This window comes from Aptenodytes patagonicus, chromosome 3, assembly GCF_965638725.1.
Source record: "Aptenodytes patagonicus chromosome 3, bAptPat1.pri.cur, whole genome shotgun sequence".
Classification (NCBI taxonomy): Eukaryota; Metazoa; Chordata; class Aves; order Sphenisciformes; family Spheniscidae; genus Aptenodytes; species Aptenodytes patagonicus.
The window spans coordinates 43,230,910-43,246,528 of NC_134951.1; the positions used below are offsets into that span (position 1 = coordinate 43,230,910).

The 15,619-nt window shown below is 37.2% G+C and overlaps 1 protein-coding gene across 3 annotated transcripts in view; it reads right to left on the reverse strand.

Annotated features, from left to right (window-relative positions):
• RNGTT (RNA guanylyltransferase and 5'-phosphatase) overlaps positions 1–15,619 on the reverse strand; it is a 191,278-nt gene that overhangs the window by 56,493 nt on the left and 119,166 nt on the right. For all 3 annotated transcript variants that reach the window (XM_076333211.1, XM_076333210.1, XM_076333212.1), the window contains one exon: positions 6,214–6,314. In XM_076333211.1, the coding sequence (XP_076189326.1) occupies positions 6,214–6,314 (101 nt within the window). The remainder of the gene's footprint in view (positions 1–6,213; positions 6,315–15,619) is intronic.

Here is a 15,619-nt window from a genome sequence, read left to right on the forward strand (position 1 = left end):
AATAGGACAGAGAAGTGCATGGGAGATAAGAAAATTTTAGACTCATATGGTATTTGGGAGCCTTTCTTGATCCTGCTTACAGATAGAAATGGATCTTTAACAGAGTGGATAATTGTTATTATAGCTGATGTGAGCAACTGGAAAGACTGCTTTAAGGCACCAGCTAGCTCAAGAAAAAGGAACAGGGTCTATAAAACATACAAGGCTACATTTACATTCCATTTTGCAAGCATATAGATAATTTTAGGATGATATGAGGCAAAGCTTTTAAAAATCTGGAGAAATGAGTAGCTAAAGTAGAATAATTATCTGACAGATGGAGATTGCCCAAGGTTGCCACTTGAACATATAAAAAGATGAGGCTGAGCTGGTTTTTGAAATCCAACATTAGAAATTCCAAGAGCATCCTCAGTATTAGTTGTGGAAGGTACAACATTATGTTCAGTGTACCAGAGTATAAATAGAGGTTAGATTCAAAGCCTTACTTTGAAAATAGTTTTTAAAAACTGAAGTGTTACGGAAAGATTTTAATTATCCTCACATAAGCAGTATCGCATAAATACTTACAGCATAGTATCTAGGTAAAATGTATATCTACTTGTTTCCATCACTAATGCCAATGGTGACAGTTGTGCATGCGTATTTCTACCATGGTAATATTTGTGCTTCCCCTTCCCGTGCCACCACGCTGTTCTTCCTACACATAACATCCTCTCTCAATCAGTTTGCACAACCCTGTTCCTACTTTTCTTCAGAACTAGCAAGACCTACTGTGGTAACAGTTGAATGCCTGAAGGTAATAGCTAAAAAAATTACTCTTTTACTTTCATTTGCAACTCCTACATTCCATAAAAAGTAAGCAAGTTCGAAGCACACGCTTCCTTTAACAACAGTACTGCCATAAATGCAGTTAATATATTCAAACCTGCACTCCTCCTGCTGTCATCCCAACACTGTGCATCTTTGCATCTATTTGCAACATCTTGTCCTTATTTGTTCCGTAATTGTTGTCCGACATCATCTGCATTCTGACTCAGAACTCCACTATACTCAACAGTAATGCAGCCCCAATCTTGACTGTGATCTTCGGAGGTTAGAGGAATATGGGATTATTATTTTTATCGCCAGGGTACTATCTGTAAAGCTCCCTTTCTGTGATGGATGGCACACGTAAGAACAAGTTTGTGCTCTTTGATAAGGGGTATTCTGCAAACAGCTGAGAAGCAAAGAGCTCACAGCCCAAACCAACCATTTATGAATCACATAAAAGGGGGAATGGAAAGAGAGGAGGGAGCAACAAAACACAGGCCAATCAATCATGTCAGTTCTGCTGATCTTAGCTTAACTTTCATGATTTTTCAGTCAGTTATCAATTTTTTTTCAAAGCAGAAGACTGAAGAAGACTAGTTTATAAAACGGATAAGCCATCCTGTGACAGACAACATAGCTATAAGAGAGCAAATCAAGAACATCACGATTATTATGAACCAGTTGCAGCTTCTTCCCCCCCTTCAGAAGCTCCTTCTAATTTACAGAAGAAAAAAGACAACATCACATCTAACAAAAGGAAAACATTCACTGGCTTGTAGTCATGATATCTGTATCTGGTTGTTGATTTGTAATTACCAATGTATCCAAGATTTTAAGCCCCTGCTGTCAAGATTTGAAGGCCCCACTGTCCTCGAATGTGTTGTACTTTATCTCCCATTTTTTATTACTTGACAATGCCCAAGCTAAACACAACTTTGCCTAAATGCTGTTTGTTTGTTTTTTTTCCCCATGTGGTCTACTTAATCATGGATACAATAAAAAACCAATATAGACTTGCTACTAACAAAGAGTTCATGTCTACTTCAGATTACTAACTTTCTTTTAAAGAAACAAGCCTTTCTCTCTTAGAAGATGAGTAAAATTCTTGATTCTTTCCAATACGTCAAGGTCCTATATAAAATTTATATTATTCTGTGATTTGAAATGGTATCGAATTAACCCAGTAAGATATTCATTCAAAGCCAATAAAACCAAAGCCTTGCTTGTAATTTGATTTTAGCACATCTGATTCAGATAAAATTAAGGGACTTGCACAGGCTAATTAAAAAACTGTAAAAGGAAGCATGGACATTTAAGAAATTCTGGTTTTGGAAGCTACCACAAATCTGGCACTATGTAGACATTTTCAGTTGATATTTGTGACATTTAAATAAGGCTCAGAGTTGGTTTGGGGTTTTTATTTTTTTAAGAAATATTCTTAGAGTCAGACATTTTGGGAAAAAGTATCTCTACTGTTTAAAAACAGTCTTCTCTGTAATATAACTGAGATATTGCACACAGCAATTGCATATGCTCCACATTCTCTTCTGCTAAGGTCGTTTAACTTGTAGGTCATTTGGAAATGCAGTTGATGTGCTCAAGTCCCTGTTATTTTATTTTCTATCCGTATCATCATAATTTAGGAAGAATACAAGGTACTGTTACATGATCAAAGGGGTCTACTTTGCATTGCTGATGTGAGACCATTATCTTAGTAAACCTGAAATGATAGAGAAGTGCTGGGAAGTGAGTCTACCTTTTTAAAGCACAGGTCATGTGAGGCCTGTTCAGTTCAACTACTGTGTTTCACCACAGATAAACAACAAAGTACTCTCTCGTTTAGCTGATTTAATAAGTTGTTGGTTGTTGTTTTGGGGTTTTTTGTTTGTTTTTATTTTTTTAAATGAAAGTAACTATATTGATGTGATGAGAAGAGATTGAGAGCGAGCATAAGCTGGAATTCTTGCAAACACAACATAAAAAGAGTTAATCTAACCATCATCCTGATGCTTGGACAGGCTGGACTATGACAATACACAGGGGACAATTACCATGGCTCAGCTGATGAGCTGTAACTCACTAAGATGCAATAATGCAGTTTCTTTCAAATATGTGCACTGAACAGGAGTGTGTCAGGATTAGGTCACTGAGGTTACAGAAACCCTGCCTTTCTTTGGGATGCAATAGTATCTTTTTTCTTTATGTTTATTCTTTGTTATGCAGTCTTCATCTTTATAGGGAAGCTTATTCTAAAAGCACTTCATAGATCATAAGCCAAATCCTTTTTAATTCAACGGCAAAAGTCCCTCCGATATCAATAGTGAAATAACTGAACCCTAGATAAAAACAATTGGTCATTCATCCATAACTGAACTACATCTGGGGTGAAACACAGCAGCTATTTTGCAGTTAACATTACTATTGCAGGCTGATCTATGGATGGAAATGCACAACTGAAAACACAGGGGAACATTAGGTAGATGGAAAATAATCATACTGACTAAAATCTGGCAAACTCCCTAGAGGTAACTCCTTTATTCATACGAAAAATGCACAAGATTGTTTACAATTGTTCAGGATCTCAATTACATATGCTATCCAAAAGACATATCCAACAGCTGACAGTGCTCTAATCCCATGCTACTGAATAAATAATGCTCCTATATGCTTTTTTCGCTATTTAAGTGAACAGGGAACCATAAATAGAAGGGCTGCATGGTTGGAGTTTTGCGATACAGGTTCAGCCTGTATCACTACTGGTGAGACTGTAAACTGTAATAAGATCACACACCCTTCTAGCACAGGTTTAGATATGTCTACATGTTTGCATTTCAAGTTTTAAAGATGAGCCTATAAATCAGAACAGAGGACTTGGAAATTACAGACCATCCCCGTTCTCATTGTTTCAAGCTGTCAAGTATTTGAGATCAATACTTTGACTTTGGCTCCTCTTTTGTCAGTAAGAGATCAATACAAAGGCATACCTTCTATTTCTGTAAATATTATTGCTTAACTGTACCAAAACAACACACAAATTCTGTAACAGTACTTTCACCACATCTGTATTACTCTGCTGTCAAATGCATGCCAGATTTCTTTTTGGATTACTGAAGAAAAAGAAAATTTTTTTACCTAAAAGATTGAAACCAGTATCAATGCTTGCTTTTAACCTCAGTGGGGTGGGGGGAGGCAGGAAGCCTAACATTGTCATGTTAGAATTGCCAGTGCCAAGACATTCAGTTCATCAAAACACAATTTTTAGTTATATCACAAATCAACCATTTTATTATGGTAGTGCTCAAAACTCAGGAACTGCCTTTTTACAGTCTAAAATTAAAGATGCTCCTTTTAAAATTCTAGTCAACAACTTCAAAATCAGTATAATTCTGATGTTTCCTCAAATGAGTTCAGATTTTACCAAGCGATAAATTGGATACTCAAATTAACAACTGAAGCAGTTAAACCTGGAGTATTTCATTCATTGTTTGTGTTTAACTGGGCAGAAGCTACTGTTTCATAGGTCATTACTTAACACAAATACCTCTCTCCCAACAATGGCAAATTATTATTTTCCACCCAGTACTTCATTAACTTTTCTTTTTGTTGGATGAATGCACTTATGTTACTAATAGCAGTCAACTGTCATGTGAGATGAAGTAAAACATATCTGGAAGAATTGTACTTTATTTATCAAATGTCAGATTTCTAGGATTATTTTTTTCTTATGCATGTGACAGGAACAGAAACATTAACATATTTAAGTATTACAGTATTTACAGACTAACTCAGATAACTATTTCCACAATACGAGCGATGCACTTATTTTCACATAGCTGGAATATGGTAGAACTTTTCTAAATGTTAGAAAGTGTTTCCAATTCCACAATGGATCAGCCATTCTTTAATAACTTGCTGTTAGCTGCCCAACTTTTTAGAAATAGTTTTTTGCTGGCTCATAGTTTATAAACTTTTCACATTCCGATCAAATAATCTATGATGTAATATATTAAACGTAACACAATAGCACTGACAGTTTTGTATTTGAAATCAGTGATAACTAATCAAGCGAATACTTGTTTTTTAATGTGAAATGAAAAATCTGTTGCATTTTGCTTCTGAATCACAGGCTACTACTGTATATTTATAAACTCCAGCAGAAGCCATAGGAATACTGTAATAAAAATAACCTTCCTATCAAATAATGGGTAATTTTTAATTTTTTTTTTTTTTACAGAAATCTTTCGTATTACACTGTTGTGCAACTTAAATAAAAGCCAAACAAACATGAGATGTTTGTAATGAGCTGATTCCCTGAAGACAAACTTAAAATATTCCTGTATATTCTCTGAAATAGCTATGTTGTTACTGAGGACTTAATATTGCATTTTCAAACACAAAAATCTGAATAGATAATTCTGACCTCATGAAATGCTCAGAAGTTAGCAGTTGAGTACACTTTGCAGAATAAACCCCACATCCTTAAGATACTCTATTCACCAAATATATTCATTAACATGACATGCAAATGTCTAAAAGTTAGATGGGCCATTATTAGCACTCTGGAATACGTAAGCAATATATGAATTAATTGTTTAATCATATTGAGTTGCCTGTGGCACCAAGAAAAAGAAAAGCAAAATGTCAATATTTCAAACTGTCAGTTGAAATGAGTCCCAGATGTTAAAACATTAAGCAACCTAAAAATCAATTAACTTCGTTTTAAACAAAGTCTTTTCCAAGGCAAGCTTTAATCTAGTGACTCAATCTTCCTCTTCCCCTTCCCCTCCCTGGCAAAACTGAACATGGAAATTGCCCCTATTTAATATGTGCAGTGACTGAACTAGGCAAATAGTACGCAGAACTGAGGAAATGTAAAGACTTACATGTCTTCTGCCATTAGAACTCACTGTTTTTGATTAAGATTTTTCTGGTTTTAAAGACAATACCAAAGAATACCTATTGAGTAAAAATGTCAAGTTTTGGTTTTCTCTAAGAAAACAAGTGCCATTTGTCATTGTGCAGAATTCTAAAATGGAAGGAAGTTTAGGTTGTTATTATTTTATATAAAATAACTATTTTCCATTGGTTTTATGCAAGAACTTAAGCTAATACAGCCTGCCTACTTTCTAAAAACATAAGGGGTAGTACCAAATGCAAACAGGATGTTTTTTAGAAATTTTATGAAACTTCATTTAAGAATGAGTAAGTTTACATTATAAACATCTGCCATTGTTTTTAGTATAACACTGATTACAACAGTTGCCTATATTTTCAATGAACAAATTCTACAGAATATAGAAACGCTTAGCCCCAGGAAGTGTCAAGAAATATCAGAGGAGAGATTAACTGCTAAGGGACATTCACACGAGTGTTATACATTTAAAAAGGGAAGAGATTACATACCCCTCTCCACCAATTCTTGTTATCTTTAGACGAAAATCAACAGAGTTCAGGCTGGGTGGCTTCCATTTCAAAATATCATCACATCGACCAGGCTTGTATTTCTGAAGCAAATTAAAAGGCAGTTTAATTATGCTTACTGGTTTTCACTGGTTTTAAAAGTAACAATTCAGCATTTCAGACTATATTAGCTGTCTCTAATGAATTACAATACTTAGTGACTGAAACAATGAATTCCATTACCACAGAGGTAGTTGTGCTTCACTACTTTATTTGCTGCTCCCTTTTAAAACTGCTTAGGCACTGTAGCCAAGCCATTGCATATAATAAAAAGCTGAGAATGGAAATAAAAATTAGAATACTTCATAATCTCTCTCTGGCTAATGGAAAATTTCAAGAAAGAAAATAAAACAGCACAGAAACAAATGAAAACACTGATAGGACATACATAAAAGATACATTTAAAATAATCTCAACATTTTTGAACAATTTTATGAATATTTTTGTTATCCATGCTGTTGGCTGACACAATATGAAAAAGCCAGCAGTCACCATACTGCCAGCTATCAGAAACATGTTCTTTCATACCAAAGGAACTTAAGTTATGTAAAGATTAAAGAACATCATGACATACAGGAACATAAATAAGGGAACATCTGTTGCTTAAGAGAAAGGGTACACACTTGAACCAAAAGTTGCAAGGAGCAATCTTCTCTTAAACTAGAGCTTTGGTTTCTCATGGTCTCTTCTATCATCTGCTTTGGTTTACTAAGCTGCCATTTTGTTCATCCTCAGCTAATAGTGAGAGCCAACCTGCTAACCCCTTCCTTATTAGAATATCTTTTATGGCAATGGAGAAAATCAGAATTAACATGAACAGGGCAAAAGTAAAAGAATAACCTGGAGATGCACAGAATGAGAATTTTTAGTTGTTAGATGCTTATTAATCCACAATGAGAAAATTTATGCAATTTTACCTAAAAAAACCCCAAGAATGTCCAGCGTCTTTTGGTAACACAGCGATCACTAGCATCCCATTGCACCCATGCTGTGTTAAATATTTGCAAAATGCAAAATTTACTGATGATAAACCTAACAGTTCCAGATCTAAACTGACAAAAGCAGATGAAGAATTTTCTGTTTTCCGATGTAAGAATGGAAAGTTATTCTTTCCAAAATAAAAGCAGCATATCTTGCTTATCATTTCTTGATGAAAAGATGGTGTGTGACTTTTGCTAGATGGTAAGTAAAGGCAAGCTTCACATAATTGAAACCCAAATCAGCGCCAAACATTTTTAGCCATAGTCTGCTACACATGACAAAAACAACCTACTAAAAGCTTCTTCTGGAATTTGAAAGTGGCTGGCTAGAGTGCATTATCTCTTATTTTTTTATCATGGCCCTTGGATCATTTGAGAGCGACGGCTTCAGGCATTCTGTTCTGGTTCCCGTTCAGGACATTATAAACCCGTTCCAAACATCAGTATTAGAGTCACCTACCCAACTCACTATTCTAATCATGCATGACTCTGCACTGAATTTCTCCACAATCTTCTCCTCAACATCTGAATAAAATCTAAATTATTTATCCTTGTCCTTAGGCCAACATACAGGAGCTGCTTCTGACACCTCTTATCTTATCTATTCTGACACCTCTTATCTATCTTACCTTGGACTCGATGATCTTAGAGGTCTCTTTCCAACCTTAATGATTCTATGCCTGGTCCCCTTCCATATCTTTTATTTTATTCCTTCCCAGCTATCTTCTAGTTGAAAATTGTTCCTTGGAAAGCAACTTCCTTCAGTGGTCCCTCACATCTGGAATTCTTGCCAAATCAAATCAAACATACTCGTTTCACTCAGAGAAAACTAGTAAGATACAGTGTGAAAGTTATAAAAGTACGTTTCTTTCTTTCTTCTCTTCCCACTCTATTTCCCCTTCATATGATTACTGTGCTGTAACATCAGCAGATATTTGAAGTTGGTTGCCTGTACACCTTTCCAGAATGGGATTTAGAAAGGTATTGTTTAAGCAATCTACAAAACCCAGAAAATCTTTCAGCAGTAAAGAAATATTCCTTTAGTTGCCACCATCCTGCTATTCCCTCCCTTATTTTCTCTGGCTCTTTTCCATTCACCAGAAATATCTTAAAATTCCAATGATCTCATCTTTAAATTCTTATAGTAATGAAATTTATCTTGTTCCTTAGTTCTTTCCTCTACTTTCCCAAACTAAAAATCTGCTATCATGCAGTATGGTGTTAAAAACATTTAAGGACTCATGCCATACATACTAACTGATATTAAATAGATAAACAGAATATACAAAATATGATGCTCAGTAAAGCATTTAAGCTTTTCAGATCATTTTTATATATAATTTTTTATATACAGATTATGTATTTAAATATATTTTGAAGTATTTGCATTAAATTTTACAGAAAGTATTTATTATTTTAGTATCTATTCAACTGGTTGTGTGCACGGAACATGAGAATTACAGTAAAGGTAGGTGGCACTGAAATTTCTTTTTCAGTTAACTTTTCCTGCCATTTTCTTGTACTTATACCTGATATAGAGAGAATATGGAATTAAATTCTATATAACTTTTATTAATAGAATATGTCCCAGGAATAATAGGACAAAATACAGTGTTCGCAAAGACATTATTTATTACTTACTCTCATCTGCAGTTTCTAATTTGGCCAAAGACAATTACTACTACTAGGTATTTACTACTTAGTTCAAAGAAGAACTATGGGGAACACTTCCGTTTGTAACAAATTTCTCCGCAGACTGTGAAAATTTAATTTATGAAACAACTGCTACAGCAGGTATGAAGGAACAGCGGGCAGAGCTGAGTAGCTGAAGTTGTTGGAACAGGTTTGGATTTTGCTTTATAGAACAGAAGATTCATCTTAACGGTTGCTCTTCAGTCTTTTAGCATGACTGAGGTCTTCAACCATTCCATGAAAGTGACATTTGTCAATTATACATAAACCCTAAAATCTTGTATTAAGCATCTGTGTGGCATGGCTTCTAATTTATTGACTTGCAATAATCTTCTGAGCAAGATTACTGGAGTGTTTACAATGATGGATTTATTAATATACACTCAAGTAATCAATTTCTTTTTAAGCAGGTCATCATATTTTTGAGACCTTATGACCTATTAAGGCTAGACCCAGTCTAACTGACTTTGGAAAACAATCCCAGCTGGTTTAATATATGGCTCCAAACCATCCTTTTATATATCATTCCTTTAAAGAGAAGATAAAGAGAGCCTAATAGTCTTCAAGACAGAGGAAATTTTCTCTTTTGTACAGAAATACCAGTCTCAATCAAAAAACACCGCATCTTTTGTGTCCAAAAGGTAAAATTGGACTGCTTCTGCATTCACAAGTACTAAGTATTTCCTCTCAACCATAAACAGGAGTCTTACTTTCTGGAGGAACAGATAACAGGATTGAAACATACCCCATATTGAAAACTAAAGACCAACATTTCTTCTGAGCAATGTGAGAAAATTCAAAGGCCTTTAAGGGAGGACCAAAGGCTTCTTTCAGGATTGCAGATTCTGTCCTATTTCTATTTACTTCTGCCTGGAACATAAACCCTGAAAACACTAGACGCACCTTTAGGAAACGAATTCTTATTGACACGAAAAAAATGAACCAACCTCTCCGAGTCACGGCACTGAAATCCTGAGGAAGAGCTGCATCCAATCTATATAACAACCTAAGAATGGCCTCACTAGAGCTCCAGCGTCCTGACTCTGACAACAGCCAACAGCATGTGCTCAGAGAAGGTGAAAAACAGGGCAATCATATATGATATTTTCTACTACTACTCTCTGAGAGACTATCCATTTTCAAGCTCAGAGACTTCCTGACGTGGATGTGATTCAAATGTGATTCCTACATATATAGTGATTTTCAGTTTCCCCTGCATGAGCTCGTCTAGCTTCCCAGTAAGATCATGTAAACCTTTACTAGCTGTAAAAGTCCACAGCACAACGTTTCACGCACAGCCGGACTACACTGCAAGAAAAACCACCATCTTTTGTTTATTTTGAACCAGCTTTTGTTGGTTTAAAAGACTTGTACTCCCTAGGGCTCTTATTAAGCGAGATGCTGAACAATCAAACCCCATTGCTTCTATGCTACTCATAGTTTCATATGCTTCTATATGCGTGGAAATACACTCAACTCAGAGGCTATCATTTTACATGTGCAGGTACAAATTTCTTCTCCACGTACAGCACTCTACATTTATCTACATCGAAGATTATGTGCTGTTTTATCGCTCAGCCACCCAATCTTTTGAGGGGTTACTATAATTCTTCACATTTAGCACTAGCCCTTGCTGATCCTGATCACTTTATGGTTCATCCTGTTTTCCAACTTGCTTATGAGCAGTACACGTGACTCCCCTCCCTGGTAAGGATTGCACAGCACCCCATCCCTTGACTCCTACTTTTTAGCCAATTACTTATCTGTGCAAGAACCTTTTCTTTTAAGTCTCCCATCTGCTTTAGTTTCTTCAAGAGTTTTTTGTTAGAAACTTCGACAGAGGCTTTCTGGAAGTCTTAGTGGGGAATACCATACGATCCTACTGAAATTATTTTTGATCTCTTGGTTGGAAAGGCATAACCTTCCTTTCAAAAAGGCATGTAATGTTCCCCAACTATATCAAGTTTACCCGGGTATGAACTACTGTATTCCTTATTATAGTTCCTACTCCTTTGTCCAGTACAGCCATCAAGCCTACAGGCCTTACTTCTTCCCTGATCTTCCATGACACCTGCCCCCACCCTCAGTTTTTTTAATTGGCATTGTATTTTCTACCCTCACATGCTCAGGCACCAATGTATATATTCCACGCAGGATCTACTACAGGATTTTTTCAAACTCTTTTTCCAAGACTGAAAAGTTACACCCTCCTAAAAGTCAGTAAGAAACCAGCTTCACAGCAGACAGGAACAACTATTCCAAGATCAGTAATGAAAAGCAATGTTTTGACAGGATATATCTGCATACCTGTAATTGCACTGCTTGATCCACTATTTTGACTCAAGTTTAATTATAAAATTAATTGGCTGGCTTGCTTGAAGGGGAGCGGGGGAGGATTTGTTCTTTAAGATGGAGTTATCTTTCTTGCCTTTACCTCCAGAACCAGCACAGTGTGAAACAAGCCTCAGCTAAACTTTTTGTCCTATTAATAAAAAAATTGAGGAAAAATTCTCTCTGCCACAATTCAAGTTAGTCAAAGAGGTCTTGCCTAGAAAGCAATGGCGACAAAAATACACTTTTGACTATTACACTTAGTTTTGATGATTGTCAAATAACATCATTCTCACTTCACAGCAGATTTGTTAACACTGAGCACCTGGTAAAGGTTACAGGTAATTTACCCATATCTTTCCAAAACAATTACAAAGGCTTAGATAAGCAATCAGACTTCAAAGCTCATATCAAGAACAAGTTATACAGTCCCCAGACTACTTCTGTTACCACAAAAGACAAAAATTCACAGAAATTTAGTTGAAAATGAGAATTCAACCAAAGGCCACATTAATAATCCCTGAGAAGGAGATTCATTTTTGTAACGGGTGAGTCCATACACACGATACAGCAGTAGTAAGTTCTTGAGTTTGAATGCTAAGTGCTAAATCAATTTCTTTAAATATAAGCTGGAGCCAAACAAGAATTCTGCGTGTTAAGTATGTGAAAACTTCACCTTAGATGAATCATTTCATACTGCAGACCTGTTCTGCCTAAAGTTATTCTATATTCTAATTCCAAAACAAAATGTGAAGCAATCTGTCTGAGATCAAACTACTCCCTAGCATTTTAAATATAGCATTCACAGCAATGACATCCTCACCACCACCCCCCGACAAATATGCATGTACACGACTACTTCTAAAACATATCAGGTCCCATATCATCTCAATTCAAAGTTCATGCTTCAGCCTGAAATCTTTCAACCGCAGCAATTAGAACTCCACAACAAAAATGTACATTGACAAATCAGAAACTATCTCAAATAGCTTTAAAGGATTGGACTAGGTGACCTTCTGAAGTCCCTTCCAAGCTAAATTATTCTACAAAGCTGTAATCTCTATTTGGATGCTTGTTCTTTTAGGAGCCATATTGGGTGCACTTACACTAGCGTTTTAGTTTGCAAAAGTAATGTACTTTAAAAGCAAATCCCCCAGTTGTTCCTACTTAGAACACATTAGTTGAGATAGCTGGGCAGCTCGGGTGCACGCAAATTGGATTCCATTTACATAAAACCAAACTTGAAGTTTCACTTCAAGGAAACACCTAATGCACTTCACCCCACAGTACAGACACTAGAGTCCAAGGCAAAGGCTGTACCACTGCAATGCTACCTAGCACCTACCTAGCATAGATGAACCTGAGCTGTGAAGATATCCCACAACATCCTGGAATGCTACTTTAGAGAAATAATGGTGTCAGTGCCTTCAGGTTGGCTATGAACCCCCAGCCCTCAAATTTTTACAACTCTGCTACTCACTCGGCATCTACCCAACTTTTCTTTTATTATATTATCATTATTACTATTACTATTAAAATAAATGCCCTACCTTCTGTGGCCATTCTCTCCTGGCAGAACCCCAGCCCCTTTCTTTTCATCATTCCTTTCTTTTTCATAACCTCCCACTCCAGTCAGGGCTTCTCCCAATAGCAGTGTCAACCACCTCAGTTTCTTAGAAGATTGAGCTTGGCCAGTTAGTACTTGTCAGCCTGTGCTGGTGGACTAAGAGCTTCTCCAGCAGCAGAATAACTGGCAGAATCAAGAGGTTACTAACCTCAGGAGTGCTGCAGTGTACAAGAGCACTATCAATCAGTATCACCTTAGCTCAAGAGGATGAAGGCCAGGGACAACAGATGTGTCAGAAGCAGCATGGCAAATGTACCCCTATTATAGAGATCTTGAACTTCAGGCAAGAGCACAATAATGAACTTAAAACTCAGGTGCACATCCAACACCCTGGGATGCAGAATCATCATTGAAGACAGCCCAACAGAAAGCACATCCTCTGGCATCCCTCTTAGGCTGCTGAATCTCATCAACTCCTAACCTCATACTCAACTCCATAGGCTCAAGTGGGTCCACTCAAGCCATGGGCAGGGTTTTTTTGTTAGACCTGATGGACCATTTTAGCAATGCAGGGCAAACTGATGAGTTGCTGGTCATGTTGAACCCCAATCCCCTGCCCTGTCCCAAAAGTACTAAGTCTAGTTGCCCCCTTCCTCCACAGTTGCCCATAGAGGGGGCAACTCTTTTTTCCTCTCCCTACAGGTGAAGGGAAAGGCTGGCCCTCAGAGAACAAAGTTCTGTTATCTGAACTTTTGCTGACACATTTCTTGTTAGTTGCAGATATTCCTCCCACACAGGTTTTGGTTTTGCATTTGCATTCAATGGGTGATTCAGCAGAAAGCTGAAAGCCTGGGCAATGGGGATGTTAGCAGCCCATAATGAGGATGAAGTTTCACTCCAAACAGCTGCTTTCACATGGGATAGACTTTGCTGCTTAGTATTTTGTAGGAGGAAGAGTGGGGTTAGTTTCTGGGACTGCATTCTGGGCAGGCAGTCTGGGCTGTGGGGTGTTGTTGACTCACCATCAAGACACCCACCTGGAAGACTGAGTAACTTCAGCTGAGAAAGTCTAGACAAAACAAATGGTTTGTTTCTCCTAGCGACTGAAAAGGAAGAGGTGGTGGGATGACCAAGAGAGAAGTTTGTGCCTCATCAAGAGGAGGAAGACAAGGTTTCCTTGACAAGGGTGCCTTACTATCCTACAAAGCCTCATCAGACAGCTCTACCTCCCTAACCCTTATTAAATACCATCCTCCTGAAGTGCAGCAGCAGCTAACACAGGCCACCTTACATTTCCTTTCATAGAATCATAGAATAGTTTGGGTTGGAAGGGACCTCTAAAGGTCATCTAGTCCAACCCCCCTGCCGTGGGCAGGGACATCTTCAACTAGATCAGCTTGCTCAGAGCCCTGTCCAACCTGACCTTGAATGTTTCCAGGGATGGGGCATCCACCACCTCTCTGGGCAACCTGTGCCAGTCTTTCACCACACTCAGCATAAAAAATTTCTTCCTCATATCTAGTCAATATCTACCCTCCACATCTTCCCTTACTCCTTCCACCTCCAAATGACAGGAAGCCAGCAAATAACCCAGCTCGCTCTTTTCTCCTGAACGGCACAGTGCTGCTACTTATCAGCTATAATTTCCCCCCAGTAAACTGGTCAGACCCAGCCCTGCAAGGTATCCAGAGGGCTGCTAAGCTGGCAGCTGAAGGCACACACCAGTTCAGAAAAAAGGTTGAGAAAAAGGGCACAGAAGGCTCAGGGAAGATTTTTTTGAATAACCATGCTTGCCCAAGGGGTATGGCAGGTTGAGTACCATTGAGGAGCGAGGGCAGATGGGGTAGAAGGGGATGGGGTTAACCAAGACAGCTACTGGGAATCTGCTGGAGTTCTTTTAAATCATCAAACATAATATGCCACATTACAGACGACATTAGCATTTAACCACACTGAATATGCAATAAATTGCAATTAAGTATCCTTGAACATGAAACATAAATAATAAATATAAATCTTTACATCTCTAATAATTTTAAGTTTCGAAGAATTTACCTTGCTACTTCATATTTTAACACCAAGAAGAAACTTCTGTCATTAAATAAATGAAATTCTGATATTTAGTTAGACTTACTTACCAGGATGAAGACACTAAAAGCGTTTTAAAAACATTATAGAATGCTTCAGGTTCACAAACAGTAAGAAATATTTGTTCTGTTGTAAAATCCACCCATTTCCATTACCAATATTCTTCTGTGTTTTAATTAAATTGTTTGCAAGCAACTTTGTATTCAACATGATGCTAAAGCTTTCACTTGAAAGGAAAAAGTTAACTATTGCAAACCTATAATAACAACAAATCTGTTCCTCTTTCCCACTCAAAACAACGGTTAAATGTTTTCTCTGAAGAGCTGTACTTAATTCTGAGTCCTCTTAATATCCACAGGGCAGCTGCTGCCCTACCCAATCTAATAGTTTGCATTCAGCTGTGTAAACATAAAGACAGAATGATTACTCAAAATGTGTTTTTATTTTCTTGCACTGCAGACCCTGGATCATTTTAAAGAACCAAAAGGATCGATTATAATCAATCATTTCAGGCTAGACCTTATAGAGAGATGAGCTGAAGAAACATAAGTTGCTAACATTGTTGACAGATTATGTGAATAAGTCACATCAACGGATCAAGAAACCACAAGGTGAAAGGCAACCATTGACTGAATTGTATATTCATAGATTTTTAGGACTGGAAACCATTACTGGGCTCATTGAGTCAACT